At 36.0% G+C, this 21,639-nt stretch overlaps 1 protein-coding gene across 7 annotated transcripts in view; it reads right to left on the bottom strand.

The window, feature by feature from the left end:
- The window catches only part of LOC110665628 (probable acyl-activating enzyme 16, chloroplastic), a 60,368-nt gene that overhangs the window by 15,173 nt on the left and 23,556 nt on the right, over positions 1–21,639 (bottom strand). For all 7 annotated transcript variants that reach the window (XR_002496943.2, XR_009143759.1, XR_009143753.1 and 4 more), the window contains exon 5: positions 8,708–8,928. Coding sequence is in view for 4 of the 7 variants with exons in the window: in XM_021825826.2 (XP_021681518.2) it covers positions 8,708–8,928 (221 nt within the window). In the remaining 3 variants the exon portion in view is untranslated. The remainder of the gene's footprint in view (positions 1–8,707; positions 8,929–21,639) is intronic.

Genomic DNA, 21,639 nt, shown 5'->3' with positions numbered 1-21,639 from the left:
GAAAATTTTACCGTACAACTATACGACCGACTATGTTATATGGTAGTGAGTGTTGAGCATTGAAAGAGTCGTATGCGTCTAAGATAAGAGTTGTAGAGATGAGAATGTTAAGGTGGATGAGTGGCCATACTAGACTAGATAAAGTCCGTAATGAGAGTATTAGAGAAAAGGTAGGAGTGGTGCCAATTGAGGATAAGTTGAGAGAAGGAAGATTGAGGTAGACATACAGAGGCTCTAGTTAGACAAGTAGAGCACATTAGGTTAGAGGATAGAAAGAAAAAAAGGGGTAGACCTTAATTGACTTGGAGGAGAGTAGTACAATATGACCTAGAAGTATTACAAATTTCTGAGGATTTAACCCAAAATCGTTTAGAGTGGAGAAAGCGAATCCATATAGCCGACCCCAAATTTTTAAGATAAAGGCTTAGTTGAGTTGAGTTGAGTTGAGCTGTCATTAAATAAATCTAAAAGTTCAATTAAAAATTAATTATCCATACGTTATATTTACAAATTAAAATTTAATTGGTAGTTATTTAAAAATTAAATACAAGTCAATCTAATAATTTCATATCATAATCACAAATCAAATGAGATTTTTTCAATTTGTATTTATGTTCTCTATCTTATTCTATGGGAATAATCAAATTTTTTTCCTCCATCTTCCCTCACATTTAGCTTTCTCTCCTTTATGATATTCAAATTAAAAAAGTATTTTATTTTTATACATACAGTTAGACAAAGCTAGTGGTCTCAACTCTCACGCAACATTTGAATTGATCAATTTAAATACATATTTATTTTTGTCTTATAGATTTACCTTGTTATTTTACTAATGTATATTTTTTATGTCTCTTTAATTTTAATGATTAATATATTTTTTTTCAATCTTATGCTATTATGCAATATAGTCTAATATAAAAATATAAGCATGCTTAATACCGTGATTAAAAAAAAAATTCTTTGGGATTAGCAAAATAGTTTAAAATAAATGGAATAGAAATAAAACCACCATCTTAAGTACTAAACTTATGATGATTCAAACATGTAATGGCATGAAACAAAAGACACAATTACATCAAAGATCAAAATAATAATGTCACATGTCCATACTTATATTACAGTTCTGGACAGAGTGGAATAGGTACAGTTCTACTGCCAGATATAATTATGCAATATAATGATCAGCCAACATATCTTTCTTAACAGTTATTACACAATTGAGGTCGAGATTATTTAGTTGAGGATGCAACCAGTATATCTCTGGTGAATTATCAATGTCATCAGAACTCATGGTAATGCATATTTGGTTTTTCGACATAGCTCAACTAGCAAGGAGACTTTTGGAATCAAGATAATGACAATTATAGATACAACTACCAAGATACTCCCTGACACTCCTTTCTTCGGTGACCACCAACCATCTCACATAAGTTTACTATCTGAAGTGAACAAATCGCACTTAGGTGTTATAACTATTGAAATCTTGCAATTTCTGCTCAAATCCTGTATAATATTGATTTGAGATATTTGGCTAATTTCTTTAAAAAACGCCAAATATGTAAATTTGTCCTTGAACTAATCAAGAAAATTCCATTACACCCCTGCTCTTCCATTTCAAGCTTTTACACCCTTATATTTTTTATATTTGATATACTAAAGTGAACAAATCGCACTTAGGTGTTATAACTATTGATATCTTGCAATTTTTGCTCAAATCCTATATAATATTGATTTGAGATATTTGGCTAATTTCTTTAAAAAACGCCAAATATGTAAATTTGTCCTTGAACTAATCAAGAAAATTCCATTACATCCCTGCTCTTCCATTTCAAGCTTTTACACCCTTATATTTTTTATACTTGATATACTGAAGTGAACAAATCGCACTTAGGTGTTATAACTATTGATATCTTGCAATTTCTGCTCAAATCCTGTATAATATTGATTTGAGATATTTGGCTAATTTCTTTAAAAAACGCCAAATATGTAAATTTGTCCTTGAACTAATCAAGAAAATTCCATTACACCCCTGCTCTTCCATTTTAAGCTTTTACACCCTTATATTTTTTATATTTGATATACTGAAGTGAACAAATCGCACTTAGGTGTTATAACTATTGATATCTTGCAATTTTTGCTCAAATCCTGTATAATATTGATTTGAGATATTTGGCTAATTTCTTTAAAAAACGCCAAATATGTAAATTTTTCCTTGAAAGCTCTTCCATTTCAAGCTTTTACACCCTTATATTTTTTATATTTGATATACTGAAGTGAACAAATCGCACTTAGGTGTTATAACTATTGATATCTTGCAATTTTTGCTCAAATCCTATATAATATTGATTGGAGATATTTGGCTAATTTCTTTAAAAAACGCCAAATATGTAAATTTGTCCTTGAACTAATCAAGAAAATTCCATTACATCCCTGCTCTTCCATTTCAAGCTTTTACACCCTTATATTTTTATATTTGATATACTGCAATCTTTAAGAATCAAGATGATGACAATGATAGATATTGTTATGGAAAGTCAATCACTATATTATTTCTCTGTATATTCTGTATTTTGTATTCTGTATTCTTATTTATGATTTCTTCCTAATTAGTAGAACACAATTATAGGAATATATACCCATGTACAGATTAATTGAAAATAAGGAGAATCATTTCTTTCTACATGGAATGAGAGCAGGTCATCTATCTAGGGTGACTATTTGTTCTCACCACCCAGCTCAAGAGAGACCTTGGCTGCCGACCGGCCGTTTCGACTCCGATCAACATCGCCGGCGTCGCCTCAACCCCCCCATTCCACCACTGTGTGCTGTTGCCTGATCCAGTACACCATTAAAGGACTTCTAAGGTTTGGCTCTCGATCCTATTTCGGTATTTGCTTGATTTGTGATTTTAGGTTATTTTGTTGCTGTAAGCACTTTGAATTAGCGTTTCAGTTAGTTTTCTTTGTATCAACAAATGGCAGACAATAAGAATGTTATTTCTGATGTGATTCCGGTGATGACTAAGATCACGGAACACAAACTTAATAGTTCGAATTACCTGGAGTGGAGTAAGACTGTTAGGGTCTATTTGCGTAGCATTGACAAGGATGATCACCTTACTAAAGATCCACCTACGGATGATACACAACAAACTTGACCAAGGGAGGATACTCGATTATTTTTGCAGCTTCGGAACTCGATTCACAGTGAGGTAATTAGTTTAATTAATCACTGTCAATTTGTTAAGGAATTGATGGATTGCTTAGATTTTCTGTATTCTGGTAAAGGCAACATCTCCCGTATTTATGATGTTTGTAAGGAATTCTACCGTGCTGAGAAAGAGAATAAGTCTCACGGCTTATTTTATGGATTTTAAACGGGTATATGAGGAACTTAATGTATTGTTGCCTTTTAGTCCTGATGTGAAAGTTCAGCAGGCCCAACGGGAGTAACTGGCTGTTATGAGTTTTCTTGCAGGCCTTCCTTCAGAGTATGAGACTGCTAAATTTCAGATTCTCTCTAGTTCTGAGATTTCTTCTTTGCATGAAACGTTCAAACGGGTCCTTAGTACAGAGAATACCCAATCTTCACAACCTGCCAGTAGTGCTCTTATTAGCCGTAATCCAAATGGACAATAGGGTAATAGAAGAAGAAGTAGATGAGGAATTACAGGCAACAGAAGTCATCAACGTAATGGAGAGGCTAGTTCTAATCAGGACTCAAGATGAGTCATTTGTTATTATTGTCATAAGCCTAGCCATACAAAATATAATTGTCTGCAACTTCAGAGGAAAAAATCAGCGATCACAGATGGCAAATATGGCAACAGAGGATTCTATAGTATTTTCCTCTGAGAAAACTATTTTGGTATCTGCAGAGGATTTTGCACAGTTTTCCCAGTATCAGGCATCTTTAAAACCTACCAGTTCCCCTGTCACTGCGATCGCTGAGTCAGGTAAATCCACTACATGCCTTGTGTCTTCTTCATCCAAATGGGTTATTGATTCATGCGCATGCATCACATGACAGGTAATTCTAGTCTTCTATCTGCTTTTCAGTCTAATCTCACTTCCTCTACTGTTACTTTAGCTGATGGTTCTACTTCTTGTGTCATGGGTTTTGGAACTGGAAACCCGACTTCGTCAATTTCTTTGTTATCTGTTTTGTGTCTACCAAAATTCTCTTTTAATCTACTTTCTGTTAGTAAACTTACTCGTACCTTAAATTGTTCTGTTTCCTTTTTTCCTGACCACTGTTTGTTTCAGGATCTTACGACAAAGCAGATTATTAGCAGAGAACGTGAGTCAGGTGATCTCTACATTCTGGAAAATCATATACCGCGGTCGCTTGTTTGCTCCAGTACCTTAACACCTCTTGAAACTTATTGTAGATTGGGCCATCCTTCTTTGTCTACCATTAAGAAGTTGTGCCCTCAGTTTAAGTCTTTATCAGTACTAGAATGTGAATCGTGTCAGTTTGCAAAACATCATCATTTGCCTTCTGTGTCTAGAGTCAATAAACGGACTTCATCCCCTTTTGAGTTAGTTCATTATGATGTTTGGGGTCCTTGTTCTATTACTTCTAAAATTGGATTTCGTTATTTTATTATTTTTGTTAATGATTACTCTCGTGTTACTTGGTTATATTTAATGAATAATTGTTTTTAGTTATTTTCTATCTTTTGTGCCTTTTGTAATGAAATCAAAACTCAATTTAATATTTCTGTGAGCATATTAAAAAGTGACAATGCCAAAGAATACTTTTCAGCACAATTTCAGTCTTATATGATACAAAATGACATTCTTCATCAGTCTTCCTATGTGGATACCCCATCCCAAAATGGAGTGGCCGAAAGAAAAAATCGTCATCTTCTTGAGGTAACTCGTGCTCTTCTTTTTCATATGAAAGTTCCTAAATACTTTTGGGCAGATGCAGTTTCTACGGCATATTTTTTTTATCAATCGTATGCCATCTTTTGTCCTTAATAGGGATATTCCTCATAATGCTTTGTTTTCTACAAAATCTTTATTCCCTGTTGAACCCCGTATTTTTTGTTGTATTTGTTTTGTGCGTGATGCTCGTCCACAGGTTACTAAATTGGATCCAAGGTCTCTCAAATGTGTCTTCCTTGGATACTCCAGACTGCAAAAAGGATACCGCTGTTTCTCTCCTACTCTAAATCGTTATCTTGTTTCTGCAGATGTCACATTTTTTGAGTCCACTCCATTTTTTCCTCAATCATCTGTGTATGAGAGTCGGGGGAGGAGGACGATCTCTTAATATATACTGTCCAACCAATATCTAGTCCTCTCCCACAGCCTGTTCCTTCTGTCTCTAGACCTACTCGACCTCCCGTTATTCATGTTTATTCCAGAAGATTGGAGATTCCTGACTCAGATCCTCTACCAGCTACTTCGTTGGGAGATCATATACCTCATACTGATCATGATTCTGATCTAGACTTACCCATTGCTCTTCGTAAAGGTAAACGTTCATGTACTTACCCTATCTCTTCTTTTATTTCTTATAATCAATTGTCTTCTTGTTCTCGGTGTTTTGTTACTTCTTTAGACTCTGTTCCTATCCCTAATATCACAGACGACCTTTGTCTCATCCTAGCTGGTGTGCTGCTATGAAAGAGAAAATGGAGGCTTTAGATGCTAATGGTACATGGTAATTGTTGCCTTTGCCCACTGGTAAGAAAGCTATTGGTTGCAAATGAGTATTTACAGTAAAGATAAATCCTGATGGTTCTGTGACTAGGTTAAAAGCACGCCTTGTAGCAAAAGGATATGCTCAGACATATGGGGTTGATTACTCTGATACTTTTTCTCCTGTAGCTAAACTTACTTTTGTTTGCTTGTTTATCTCTTTAGCAGCTACATATGATTGGCCCCTGCACCAATTGGATATCAAGAATGCTTTCCTTCATGGTGATCTTCAAGAGGAGGTGTATATGGAGCAACCATCTGAGTTTGTTGCTCAGAGAGAGTTAGGTAAAGTTTGTAGGCTTCGGAAGTCTCTTTACGGCTTGAAACAAAGTCCTAGGGCCTGATTTGGGAGATTCAGTAAAGCAGTACAGGAATTCGATATGCAAAAGAGTAAGTGTGATCACTTAGTATTTTATAGGCAATCTAAGGCTGGTCTAATTCTCCTGGTAGTCTATGTAGATGACATTGTCATCACTGGGAGTGACACTGCAGGTATTTCATCTCTTAAAACCTTCCTCCAAACCCAGTTTCATACCAAAGCCTTAGGATTGTTAAAGTATTTCTTGGGTATTGAAGTTATGAGAAGTAAGAAGGGTATTTTCTTGTCTCAAAGAAAATATGTCCTCGATTTATTGACAAAGACAGAAAAATTAGGTGCTAAGTCTTGTAGTGCACCAATGACTCCAAATTTACAACTGTTAGCAAGGGATAGTGAGTTGTTTGAAGATCCAGAGAGATACAGGAGATTGGTAGAAAAATTGAACTACCTTACAGTCACTCGTCCTGACATTGCTTATGTCGTTAGTGTGGTAAGTCAGTTTATGTCTTCCCCAACTGTTGCTCATTGGGAAGCCTTGGGATAAATCTTGTGTTATCTGAAGGGTGCTCTAGGAAGAGGTTTGTTATATGGTAATCATGGGCATTTGAATGTTGAATATTTTTCAGATGCCAACTGGGCTGGATCTAAGGTTGACAGGAGGTCAACTACTGGATATTAGCGTTTTTGTTGGAGAAAATTTGGTGTCTTGGAGAAGCAAGAAGCGGAGTGTAGTTTCTCGATCTAGTGCTGAATCCAAATACAGAGACATGACACAATCAGTATGTGAGGTAATGTGGATACTTCAATTACTAGATGAGACAGGTTTTAAAACCTCCCTGCCTGCGAAATTGTGGTGTGATAGTCAAGCTGCTCTCCATATTGCTTCTAATCCGGTGTTTCATGAACGGACCAAACATATTGAGATTGATTGTCACTTTGCTCGTGAAAAGATTCAACAACAGATCATCTCAACAGGACACATCAAAAATGAAGAGCAGTTAAGAGATATTTCCACAAAAGCTCTGAATGGAGCTAGGATTGACTACATTTGTGACAAGTTGGGCATGATTAACATCTATGCTCCAACTTGAGGGGGAGTGTTATGGAAAGTCGATCACTATATTATTTCTCTGTATATTCTGTATTCTGTATTCCTATTTAGGATTTCTTATTTAGAATTTCTTCCTAATTAGTAGAACACAATTATAGGAATCAATTGTATATATATACCCATGTACAGATTAATTGAAATTAAGGAGAATCATCTCTTTCTACAAATATAACTACCAAGATACTCCCTGACACTCCTTTCTTCGGTGACCACCAACCATCTCACATAAGTTTACTATCTGAAGTGAACAAATCGCACTTAGGTGTTATAACTATTGATATCTTGCAATTTCTGCTCAAATCCTATATAATATTGATTTGAGATATTTGGATAATTTCTTTAAAAAATGCCAAATATGTAAATTTGTCCTTGAACTAATCAAGAAAATTCCATTACATCCCTGCTCTTCCATTTCAAGCTTTTACACCCTTATATTTTTATAGTCGATATACTGCAATCTTTCAGTTCTTATGTTTGCAACCAATGGGCATAATTTTACCAGCTTATCAATAAATAATGGATAAATACATGACTTATATCTCTTTATTTCAACCTAAATGTGATGAAGTATTCACATTATTTATTTATGATTAGCATATCGTGTAATGGCTATAAAACATAAACACTTAAGATTGCAACAAGTCAAAAATAAAAATTTATGGTTGCAATAGATTGAAGTACAAGGTTAGAGGTCCAACAGACTTTTCACAATTAGTTGAAGGGAATATTTATGCATTAAGCCTTTAAAAAAAATCATGATACTCATACAACCACTCTAGAACATCACACTTTGGGCACAACATGCCAACCTTACAATATTGCAATCACAATTTAAAACCTTGCCATGAGAGCATATTTGAAAGCCATAATCATACAGAGATAAGAGTACCATCCTCTATCTAATTTTCTATTCCAAAAATATTCACACCCAAAAAAGATAGTTTATTGCCCTGTCTATATAAATCCTAACAATTGTTCCAAACTAACTGGACTCGAATTGACTCTATATAAAATAATCTACAAATAAATAAATGTGTATGCATATGTGTAGCCCATTCAATACTCGTAGAAGAGCTAAGACACCACACCACCATTTACCTAAATTGATAAAACAGAAGAAAAAACTATAAATATAAAAAGTCCAAAAAAATTCTAGAAGGAAGAGAGCCAGCCAACTCCAGTGATGCAACCGCTGAACAAACCTTATTAGATATTTGTTTTACAATTCTAACCAATAACCCAAAAGCACGAATCCTTAGAACTATGACAAATAACATTCTTAATGTAAATAGTTTTGCTAGTTCAGTTTTAGTCGTTCATTGAGTTTTCACAAATATACTAATCATTTCCAAAAACATGTAACTAGTAACATTGTTTAAAAATTGTTTTCACAAAGCTTCATATTAGTATTTTAGGATTTGATTTCCATATCCACAAGTTAAAACAAATAAATGAAAGACTAGTTCTTTATAGAATGTTAAATGAGGTATAAACTGTAGATTTGAGAAAACTTATGGGAACTCACAGAATATATAATGAATATATTGACATGGCAGACCAACTTACCAGCACAATCAGAATCAAACAAAGCTCTACGGCTCTCTTGTCCCAAGTCTATAATTTCTTTGTAATTGAAAATTGATATTCCATCCATTCCATCCATTCCATTGATAGCTAGGCATGATTTATCTCCCCAAAGAAGAATGGCAAATCTGATAACTGCCTTGGAACAAAATGTTTCTGCAATCCGATTGAACAACTCAGGACTGTCCACTACAATTGCAACACTGTAGGAATGAGAATGGACAAAAAAAAATAATAATAAGCAATATCTCCAATGCTATTACACATTGAAGGCAAAAGAAATCCACACAAACCTGTTCTTGTATCTCATCTTTGGCATGTTAAGATTTAGTTAATGCACTATCATACATCAAAGAGAGCAAGTGAATAAGCCTTTTACAATAATGGCATTATTGCAATTGAGGATAAGGGTACTACAACCTCAAAATGAAGACCTCCCCAACCATTGAGAGAGAATAACACTATCAATTCATTTTATATATTTTAATATGTTTGTATCATAACTTGAGCAAATTTAATATTTTAATCTGAAGAATGATCGATTATCTTGTATCACTAATATTTTCCAATTTTTAATTGCTATCTTGGTCAAAATGCAGTTTTTATATTAGATACATGTATATCAAACTACAACATTGTTTCTTGCATTATATGCAAAAACTCATGCTTGTACAAATATCCTACTCAAATACGATTTAGCACCATCACATACTAGTTTGTATGTTTGCTTCAGGTTTTATAAAATGTTGACAATTAGCTCTAAATCTTAGATGTTTCCCATGAAACCTTAAAATTCCTCATTACAACCCTCCTTTAACCCCCTTGCCTAAGTTTTGGATAAATGCTTTCTATAACACCCACCATTTTCCGATATTGGAGTTCTTGTCGGTGATGGGAAATTCTTGTAAAACTTAGGGTTTTGTTAAGATATGTACCATAAATAGCTAGGATATGTGTATCTGTAGTGATTGTGTGAATATATTTAGGTGTTAGAATCGTGGCTATAATTATGTATTTAATTAGGATTGTATTTCCTATTTAGTTGTCTATTTAGTTGTCCTGTACAGATTATAAATTGACACCATTGACTTAAGGGTGTAGAAAGAGATGATTCTTCTTGATTTCAATTAATCTGTACATGGGTATATATATATATACAATTTATTCCTATAATTGTGTTCTACTAATTAGGAAAAAATCCTAAATAAGAAATCCTAAATAGGAATACAGAATACAGAATATACAGAGAAATAATATAGTGATTGACTTTCCATAACACTCCCCCTCAAGTTGGAGCATAGATGTTAATCATGCCCAACTTGTTACAAATGTAGTCAATCCTAGCTCCATTCAGAGCTTTTGTGAAAATATCTCCTAACTGCTCTCCAGTTTTGATGTGTCCTGTTGAGATGATCTGTTGTTGAATCTTTTCACGAATGAAGTGACAATCAATCTCAATATGTTTGGTCCGCTCATGAAACACCGGATTAGAAGCAATATAGAGAGCAGCTTGATTATCACGCCACAATTTCGCAGGCAGGGAGGTCTTAAAACCTGTCTCATCTAGTAATTGAAGTATCCACATTACCTCACATACTGATTGTGCCATGGCTCTGTATTCGGATTCAGCACTAGATCGAGAAACTACACTCTGCTTCTTGCTTTTCCAAGACACTAAATTTCCTCCAACAAAAACGCAATATCAAGTAGTTGACCTCCTGTCAACCTTAGATCCAGCCTAATCGGCATCTGAAAAACATTCAACATTCAAAAGCCCATGATTACCATATAGCAAACCTCTTCCTGGAGCGCCCTTCAGATAACACAAGATTTGTTCCAAGGCTTCCCAATGAGCAATAGTTGGGGAAGACATAAACTGACTTACCACACTAACGGCATAAGCAATGTCAGGACGAGTGACTGTAAGGTAGTTCAATTTTCCTACCAATCTCCTGTATCTCTCTGGATCTTCAAACAACTCACTTCTTCAAACAACTCACTATCCCCTGCTAACAGTTGTAAAGTTGGAGTCATTGGTGCACTACAAGGCTTAGCACCTAATTTTCCTGTCTCTGTCAATAGATCGAGGACATATTTTCTTTGAGACAAGAAAATACCCTTCTTACTTCTCATAACTTCGATACCCAAGAAATACTTTAACAATCCCAAGTCTTTTGTCTGAAACTGGGTTTGGAGGAAGGTTTTAAGAGATGAAATACCTGCAGAGTCACTCCCAGTGATGACAATGTCATCCACATAGACTACCAGGAGAATTAGACCAGCCTCAGATTGCCTATAAAATACTGAGTGATCACACTTACTCTTTTGCATACCAAATTCCTGTACTGCTTCACTAAATCCCCCAAACCATGCCCTAGGACTTTGTTTCAAGCCATAAAGAGACTTCCGAAGCCTACAAACTTTACCCAACTCCCCCTGAGCAACAAACCCAGGTGGTTGATCCATATACACCTCCTCCTGAATATCACCATGAAGGAAAGCATTCTTGATATCCAATTGATGCAGGGGCCAATCATATGTAGCTGCTAAAGAGATAAACAAACGAATAGAAGTAAGTTTAGCTACAGGAGAAAAAGTGTCAGAGTAATCAAACCCATATGTCTGAGTATATCCTTTTGCTACAAGGCATGCTTTTCACCTAGCCACAGAACTATCAGAATTTACCTTTACTGTAAATACCCATTTGCAACCAATAGCTTTCTTACCAGTAGACAAAGGCAATAGTTCCCATGTACCATTAGCATCTAAAGCCTCCAATTCCTCTTTCATAGCATCACACCAGCCAGGATGAGACAGTGCCTCACCAACAGTATTAGGGATAGGAACAGAGTCTAAAGAAGTAACAAAACACCGAGAACAAGAAGACAATTGATTATAAGAAACAAAAGAAGAGATAGGGTAAGTACATGAACGTTTACCTTTACGAAGAGCAATGGGTAAGTCTAGATCAGAATCATGATTAGTATGAGGTACAAGATCTCCCAACGAAGTAGCTGGTGGAGGATCTGAGTCAGGAATTTCCAATCTCCTGGAATAAACATGAACAACGGGAGGTCGAGTAGGTCTAGAGATAGAAGGAACAGGCTGTGGGAGAGGACTAGACATTGATTGGACAGTATATATTAAGAGATCATCCTCCTCCCCCTGACTCTCACACACAGATGATTGAGGAAAAAATGGAGGGGACTCAAAAAATGTGACATCTGCAGAAACAAGATAACGATTAAGAGTAGGAGAAAAACAACGGTACCCTTTTTGCAGCCGGGAGTACCCAAGGAAGACACATTTGAGAGATTTTGGATCAAATTTAGTAACCTGTGGACGAATATCACGCACAAAACAGGTACAATAAAAAATACGGGGTTCAATAAGGAATAAAGATTTTGTAGGAAACAAAGCAGTATAAGGAATATCCCCATTAAGGACAGAAGACGGCATACGATTGATCAAAAAACATGCCGTAAAAACTGCATCCGCCCAAAAGTGTTTAGGAACTTTCATCTTAAAAAGAAGAGCACGAGTTACCTCAAGAAGATGCCGATTTTTTCTTTCGGCCACGCCATTTTGGGATGGGGTATCCACACAGGAAGACTGATAAAGAATACCATTTTGTGTCATATAAGACTGAAATTGTGCTGAAAAGTATTCTTTGGCATTGTCACTTCTTAATATGCGCACAAAAATATTAAATTGAGTTTTGATTTCATTACAAAAGGCATAAAAGATAAAAAACAACTCAGAACGATTCTTCATTAAATATAACCAGGTAACACGAGAGTAATCATCAATAAAAGTAACAAATAATGAAATTCAGTTTTAGAAGTAACAGAACAAGGACCCCAAACATCAGAATGAACTAACTCAAAAGGGGATGAAGCCCGTTTATTGACTCTAGACACAGAAGACAAACGATGAAGTTTTGCAAACTGACACGACTCACATTCTAGTATTGATAAAGACTGAAATTGAGGACACAGCTTCTTCATGGTAGACAAAAAAGGATGATCCAATCTACAATGAGCTTCAAGAGGTGTTAAAGTACTGGAGCAAACAAGCGACCGCGGTACATGATTTTCCAGAATGTAGAGACCATCTGACTCGCGTCCTCTACCAATAATCTGCTTCGTCGTAAGATCCTGAAACAAACACTGGTTAGGAAAAAAGGAAACAGAACAATTTAAGGTACGAGTAAGTTTACTAACAGAAAGTAAATTAAAAGAGAATTTCGGTAAACACAAAACAAAAGACAAAGAAATTGACGAAGTCGGGTTCACAGTTCCAGAACCCATGACACAAGAAGTAGAACCATCAGCTAAAGTAACAGTAGAGGAAGTGAGATTAGACTGAAAAGCAGATAAAATATTAGAATTACCTGTCATGTGATCTGTCGCACCAGAATCAATAACCCATTTAGATGAGGAAGACACAAGGCATGTGGTGAATTTACCTGACTCAGCGATCGCAGTGACAAGGGAACTGGTAAGCTTTAGAGATGCCTGATACTGGAAAAATTGTGCAAAATCCTCTGTAGATACCAAAATAGTTTTTTCAGAGGAAGATACTATAGAGTTCTCTGCTGCTATATTTGCCATCTGTGATCGCTGATTTTTTCTCTGAAGTTGCGGACAATTATATTTTGTATGGCCAAGCTCATGGCAATAATAACAAATGACTCATCTTGAGTCCTGATTAGAACTAGCCTCTTCATCACGCTGATTACTTCTGTTGCTTGTAATTCCTCCTCTACTTCCTCTTCTATTACCCTGTTGTCCATTTGGATTTCGGCTAATAAGAGCACTACTGGCAGGCTGTGAAGATTGGGTACTCTCTGTATGAAGGACCCGTGTGAATGTTTCATGCAAAGAGGAAATCTCAGAACTGATAGAATCTGAAATTTAGCAGTCTCATACTCTGAAGGAAGGCCTGCAAGAAAACTCATAGCAGCCAGTTGCTCCTGTTGGGCCTGCTGAACTTTCACATCAGGACTAAAAGGCAACAATACATTAAGTTCCTCATATACCCGTTTAAAATCCATAAAATAAGCCGTGAGAGACTTATCCTCTTTCTCAGCACGGTAGAATGCCTTATAAACATCATAAATACGGGAGATATTCCCTTTACCAGAATACAGAAAATCTAAGTAATCCATCAATTCCTTAACAAATTCACAGTGATTAATTAAACTAATTACCTCACTATGAATCGAGTTCCGAATCTGCAAAAACAACCGAGCATCCTCCCTTAGCCAAGTTTGTCGTATATCATCAGTGGGTGGATCTTTAGTAAGGTGATCATCCTTATCAATGCTACGCAAATAGACCCTAACAGTCTTATTCCACTCCAAGTAATTCGAACCATTAAGTTTGTGTTCCGTGATCTTAGTCATCACCGGAATCACATCAGAAATAACATTCTTATTGTCTGCCATTTGTTGAGACAAAGAAAACTAACCGAAACGCTAATCCAAAGTGCTTACAACAGCAAAATAACCCAAAATCACAAATCAAGCAAATACCAAAATAGGATCTGAGAGCCAAACCTCAGAAGTCCTTTAATGGTATACTAGATCAGGCAACAACACACAGTGGTGGAATGAGGGGGTTGAGGCGACGCCGGCGATGTTGATTAGAGTTGAAACGGCCAGTCGGCAGCCAAGGTCTCTCCTGAGCTGGGTGGTAAGAACAAATGGTCACCCTAGATAGATGACCTGCTCTGATACCATGTAGAAAGAGATGATTCTCCTTTAATTTCAATTAATCTGTACATGGGTATATATATACAATTCATTCCTATAATTGTGTTCTACTAATTAGGAAGAAATCCTAAATAAGAAATCCTAAATAGGAATACAGAATACAAAATATACAAAGAAATAATATAGTGATTGACTTTCCATAACACTTTTCTAACGGAGAGTCAACAAGATCCCATGTTCCATTTTTTGTCAAAGCCTTTATCTCTTCAACCATAGCTGCCTTCCACTTTGAATCAAGGTATGCCTCCTTTCAATGATACAGAAGAAATAGACAATACAAAGGCTCTATAAGAGAGAGACAAAGAGTCATAGGACACAAATTTGAAAATAGGATATTTAGTACAAGATCTAACTCCTTTTCTGGTAGCAATGGGACTATTAAGATCATTAGCAGAATAATTAGAGCCAGAGTCTAGATTTAAATCATTAAGAGTCAATGGAAACTCACCATGAACTTCTTCTAAATGTTCAAAAATTGAATCCAGGACATCAGGTTGATCAGTGGTATCATGCTTAACTCTTACATCACCATCAACACTTATATCCACCTTGTTCCATCGAGTATACCTCAGCAAATCCACTCTATCCAATCTTCCTAAGGTTTTTGGTTTGAGTGATTGGTCTTGGCTAGGAATAGGTAAAGAAAAAGGTAGGGATTGGTTAGAAATATCGGATTGGTTAGGAATATTAGAAGACACCGCTTCCTTCCTATGCTCCCCTTGAAGAGGTCACTTTGTGGGAAAATAAGATTATAAGATTCAGACTCCCTAAAAATATCATCCATGCTTACAAAGTATTTTCTTGATGATGGATGATAACACTAATATCCCTTTTGAGTTTCAGAATAACCAACAAACACACATCTAAGGGCTATAGGCTCTAATTTGCCCACATTGAACTTGAAAACAAAACAAAAACACCCAAAGATTTTTGGAGGAATAGTATAGGAATTGGTACCCTGTAGAACCTCTAAAGGACTCTTAAAGTTCAATGTCCTCAGGGGCATTCTATTGATTAGATATGTTGCTAATAAAACAGCATCACCCCAATAAGGTTTAGGAAGGTTCACGGTGAACATAAGAGACCTAGCCACCTCAAGCAAATGTCTATTTTCTCTCAGACACCCCATTCTGTTCACTAGTGTTAACATAACTAGTTTGATGCAATATACCAAAAGAATCCAGATAGGCACTAAAAGCACTATTTAACATATTTTGTCCCATTATCTGTTCTGAAAATTTTAACCTTTGTATCAAATGGAGTGCAAATCATTTTATGAAATTGTTGGAAATAAGTAAATGCCTCACTTTTTGCTTTAATCAAATATACCCAGATTAGTCTGGTGCAACAATCAATAAAGGTAACAAACCATCAAAAACCAGATAAAGAAACAATTTGGGTTGGTCCCACACATCAGAATGAATAGTTTCAAAAGGAACCAAGATTTTATTATTAATTGAAGGGCAAGAATGTCTTGTGTGTTTAGTGTTATCGGAAGTCAATCCTATAATTATGTAAATAATATTCTTAATTAATTAGCATAATTATTGGAATATCTTCCCAATTAAAATACTTAATTATAGGATTCGTTGTATATAAATACCTTGAATCTCATTCAATAAAAGACAGAAAAATATTCACTTCATGGTATCAGAGCCACGTTGGACAAGAATTTTTTTTTTTCAGAAAACCATCAGAATCATTACTATGGAGTTAGGCCACCGTCTTAAGGTGACATTTATGTCTCACCGCCCACCCAGGAAGGAAGACCCATTGCCGGCGACCTCACTCAGAAAATCCAGTCACCAGAAGGCCAGCGAGTGAGTCTCACACGCCGATACAAGTTCCTGCTGTCATCCCACTCATCAGCGCGTGGAGTCGCGTCCGCCGTCCTCCGCCGCTCCAATTGCTCTCGCCAACATCGCCTTGGGTGTATACTGCATCCCTATTAGATGTTTTGTTATAAGGTGCTTTTGTGGAGGTGATTTGTCTTCGTCCACCTACTGTTGGGTATGTTTCGGGCTTCTGTTACACTGAACTGCTTTAAAATTGTGTCTTGAGGTGTGTTTGCTCTGTGTTTATTGGTTTGAGAATAGAGATTTCCATGACTTGCTGCTGTGAATTTTTTTTTATGGTGGAAAGTAAAAAGTGTCCCCAAATTTTTGGGATAAAGGCTTAGTTGAGTTGAGTTGAGTTAAAGTAAAAAGTATAGTAGCTGATGTGATTCCTGTGACAACTAAAATCAAAGAACACAAACTTAATGGTTCTAATTATCTGGATTGGAGTAAGACTGTAGGGTTTATTTGCGAGTATCGATAAGGATGATCATCTTACCCAAGAAACACCTACTGATGACACAAAGCAAGATGCTCGTTTGTTCTTGTAAATTCGAAATTCTATTAACAGTGACGTAATTAGCTTAATTAATCACTATGAGTTTATTAAAGAATTGATAGATTATTTAAAATTCTTATATTTGAGTAAAGCAAATATCTACCGTATTTATGACGCATGTAAGGCATTTTATCGTGCAAAGAAACAAGATAGATCCCTCACAACCTATTTTATAGATTTTAAAAGAATCTATGAGGAATTTAACATCTTAATGCCGTTTAGTCCTAATGTGAAAGTTCAGCAAGCTTAACGAGAAAAAATAGTTGTCATGAGTTTTTTAGAAGGTTTTCTCTCAGAGTTTGATACTGCTAAATCTCAAATTCTTTCTGGTTCTGAAATTTCATCTCTGCATGATACTTTCTCAAGAGTACTCCGCACTAAAGCTCCCCAATTTTCCCAATCTGTTAATAGTGCTCTTGTTAGTCGTACTGACAGTGAAAGGCAAAGTCATAGAAGAGGCAATAAAGGAGGGTGTAGTGACAATAGGGGTAACCAGCATCGTGGGGAGGTTGCCCCTAATCACCAGCGTGGTGGGGAGGTTGCCCCTAATCGTGACTTAGGAGGAATTGAATGTTATTATTGCCATACAAAAAAATATTGTCCAAAACTTCAGAATAAGAACCCACGATCTCGGATGGCCAATATGGTAGCTGATGACTCTTCAGTAACTCCTTCTGAGAAAGCAGTTTTGGTTCCAGCTGAAGAATATGCATAGTTCTCCCAGTATCAGGCATCTCTAAAGTCTTCTAATTCTCCAGTCACTATAATAGCTAAGGTAAATCTACTACATGCCTTGTCTCCTCCAAATGGGTCATTAATTTTAGTGCTACAGACCACTTGACAGGTAGTTCTAGCCTTTTGTCTAACTTTCAACCTCATCATCCTACATCCCCTATAGTTTTGGCCGATGGGTCCAAGTCTTGTGTCATTGGTTCTAGCATTGCAAATCTCACAACATCCATTTCTGTATCATCTATTTTGTGTCTACCCAAATTCGCCTTTAATTTACTCTCTGTTAGTAAACTCACTCGAATCTTAAATTTTAGTCTCATTTTTTTCCTAATCATTGTTTGTTCCAAAATCTTACGATGAAGCAGATTATTAGTAGAGGATATGAGTTTGGAGGCCTCTACGTCCTTGACAAACAGGTGCCAAGATCTCGTGCGTTCCAATAATTTAACTCCTCTTAAAGTCCATTGTCGGTTGGGACATCCATCTGTATCTGTCTTGAAAAAGCTATGTCCACAGTTTCAGTCTTTGTCAATTTTAGATTGTGAGTCACGTCAGTTTTCCAAACATCATCGTTTGCCTAAAGTGTCTCGAGTCAATAAACGAGTTTCGTCCCCTTTTGAGTTAGTTCATTCTAATGCATGGGGTCCATGTCTTGTTATTTCAAACTCTGGATTTCAGTATTTTGTTACATTTATTGATGATTATTCTTGTGTTACTTGGTTATTTTTAATGACGAATCATTCAAAATTGTTTTCTATTTTTTATGCCTTTTGTGATGAGATTCAAACTCAATTTAATACCTCTGTGCGTATATTAAGAAGTGATAATGCTATGAAATATCTTTCTGACAATTTTCAAACCTATATGTCACAAAATGGCATTCTTCATCAGACATCTTGTGTTGATACTCCGTCCTAGAATGGGATTGCTGAAAAGAAAAATAGACATCTTCTTAAGGTAGCACGAGCACTCCTTTTTCAATGAAAGTCCCTAAACAGTTTTGGGCTGATGCAATTTCTACAGCTTGTTTTCTGATTAATCGTATGCCATCATCTGTCCTTAACGGTGACATTCCTTATAACATTTTGTTTCTTTCTAAATCTTTGTTTCCTATTGAACCTCATATCTTTGGTAGTACTTGTTTTGTGCAAGATATTCGTCCACAAGTTACTAAACTGGATCCCAAGTCTCTTAGGTGTCTCTTCCTTGGATATTCTTGACTTCAAAAAGGATACAAATGTTTTTCTCCAACCCTTAATCGTTCTATTGTGTCTGCTGATGTTACCTTTTTTGAATCTACTACATTCTTTCCTCCCTCACTTATTTATGAGAGTCAAGGGGAGAAAGATGATCTCTTAGTCTATTCTGTCCATTCAGTGTCAAGTCCTCAGCCAAGTCCTCAGAATTCTCCTGCACTAGCACCTGCTCGACCACATCGCCCACCTGTTGTTCATTTTTATTCAAGAAGATTGGAGACTCTTGACTCAGATCCTGTACCAGCTTCTTCGTCAGAAAATCCAATTCCATCCACTGCTCCTTAGTCTGACTTAGATCTTCCCATTGCTTTTTGCAAAGGTAAGCATCAATGTACTTATCCTATCTCTTCCTTTGTATGTTTTGATCACTTGTCTCCTTCATCTCGTTGTTTTGTCAGATCTCTAGATAATACTTTTATTCCTAAAACTGTTGCTATGGTATTGTCTCATCCTGGCTGGCATGCTGCAATGGAAGAGAAAATGGTGGCTTTAGATACTAATGGTACTTGGGAATTGGTGCATCTACTTCTGGGTAAGAAATCTATTAGATGTAAATGAATTTTTACAGTCAAAGTGAATCCCGATGGTATTGTGGCTCGTCTTAAGGCTCGCCTTGTTGCTAAAGGATATGCTTAGACTTATGTGACTGATTACTCAGACACTTTCTCTCCTGTTGCTAAACTAGCTTCTGTTCGCTTGTTTGTTTCCTTGGCAGCTAGATATGATTGGCCTTTACATTAGTTAAATATCAAAATGCTTTCCTTCATGGTGATTTCAAGGAAGAAGTTTATATAGAGCAACCACCAGGTTTTGTTGCTCAGGGGGAGTTAGGCAAAGTTTGCAGGATTCGAAAATCCCTTTAAGGCTTGAAACAGAGTCCTCGAGCATGGTTTGGCAAATTCAATGAAGTAGTTCAGCAATTTGGTATGCAGAAGAGCAAAAATGATCATTCAGTGTTTTATAGACATTGTAAAGCTGGACTAATCTTACTTATAGTATATGTTGATGATACTGTCATTACTGAAAATGACTCTGTAGGCATTTCATCACTTAAGTCATTCATTCAGACTCAGTTTCAAACAAAAGATTTGAGTTTGTTGAAATATTTTTTAGGCATTGAAGTTTTAAGGTGTAAGAAAGGCATCTTCTTATCTTAGAGAAAGTATGCCTTTGATTTATTGGTGGAAACAAGAAAATTAGGTGCCAAACCATGCAGTGCACCAATGACTTCCAATCTTCAGCTCACAGCAAAAGATGGTGAACTATTTGAGGACCTTGAGATGTATAGGAGATTGGTTGGCAAACTTAATTATCTCACAGTGACTCGTCCAAATATTGCATATTCAGTTAGCGTTGCAAGTCAATTTATGTTCTCTCCTACTGTTAACCATTAAGATTTGGGGCAAATTTTATGTTACTTGAAGGGTGCTCCAGGTCGTGGTATTTTATATAGCAATCATGGGCACTTAAATATTAAGTGTTTTTCATATGCAAATTAGGCAAGTTCAAAGATTGATAGGAGATCCATTACAGGATATTGTATCTTTGTTGGAAGAAACTTAGTATCTTGAAGAAGTAAGAAACAGACTGTAGTTTAGTTTCTCGTTCGAGTGCTGAATCAGAATATCGAGCTATGGCTCAAGCTGTGTGTGAAGTAATATTGACACGTCAGTTATTAGAAAAAGTGGGTCTTGAGACCTCATCTCCTGCCAAACTATGGTGTGACAATCAAGCCGCTCTCCTTATCGCCTCAGATCCAGTGTTTCATGAGTGTACTAAGCATATTGAAATTCATTGTCACTTCCTTCAAGAAGAGATTCAACAGAAGATCATCTCAACAGGGCATGTCAAAACCGAAGAGCAGTTAGGAGATATCTTCACAAAGGCTCTGAATAGGGCTCGGGTTGACTATATTTGTAACAAATTGCGCATAATTAATATCTATGCTCCAACTTAAGGAGGAGTGTTATAGGAAATCAATCATATAATTATGTAAATAATATTCTTTCTTAATTAATTAGCATAATTATTGGGATATCTTCTCAATTAGAATTCTTAATTATAGAATTCTTTGTATATAAATAATTTGTATCTCATTCAATAAAAAACAGAAAAATATTCACTTCATTTAACAAGCTCACAAGCATCACAAACAAGAAAATCAGATTTGCACTTTTTAAACAAAATAGAGTATAACCATTCTAAAACCTGAAAAGAAGGATGTCCTAAACATCTATGCCACTAAATAATCTCATCATTAGTGGTCATAGGGTGTCCTACTAAAGCTTGGTCTGGAAACCCACATTCATCATCCAAAAGATACAAGCCACCTTGCAGTCTACCACTACCACTACCAATTGTCCGTCCTGTTTTCAGTTCCTGAAAAACACAATGTGTAAGAAAAAACTCGATTTTGCAATTAAGGGCTTGAGTAAGAGCACTAACAGACAACAGATTTATAGAAAATCTAGGAACATGAAGAACTGAAGTAAGGTTAAGTGTAGGAGTGCAAGTAACAAAACCTGTACTAGAAATAGTGGTTAAAGATCCGTCTGCTATACAGACTTTTTTTTTTTTTTGGGGGGCATGAAAAGTCAAAAATTTGTTTGAAGAGCCTATAATATGTTTGTTTGCTCCCAAATCTATAGCCCAAAAAGATTCAAGATTGGCAAGAAGAGATGTACTTGACTTGACAAAGTTAGAGGAGGCAGCAGTGGTTAGTTTAGACTCTAGTTGTGACAACAAACGTTTCAGAG

Source organism: Hevea brasiliensis, chromosome 2 (assembly GCF_030052815.1).
Source record: "Hevea brasiliensis isolate MT/VB/25A 57/8 chromosome 2, ASM3005281v1, whole genome shotgun sequence".
NCBI classification, from domain to species: domain Eukaryota; kingdom Viridiplantae; phylum Streptophyta; class Magnoliopsida; order Malpighiales; family Euphorbiaceae; genus Hevea; species Hevea brasiliensis.
This window is presented reverse-complemented; position numbering and strand designations above follow the sequence as displayed.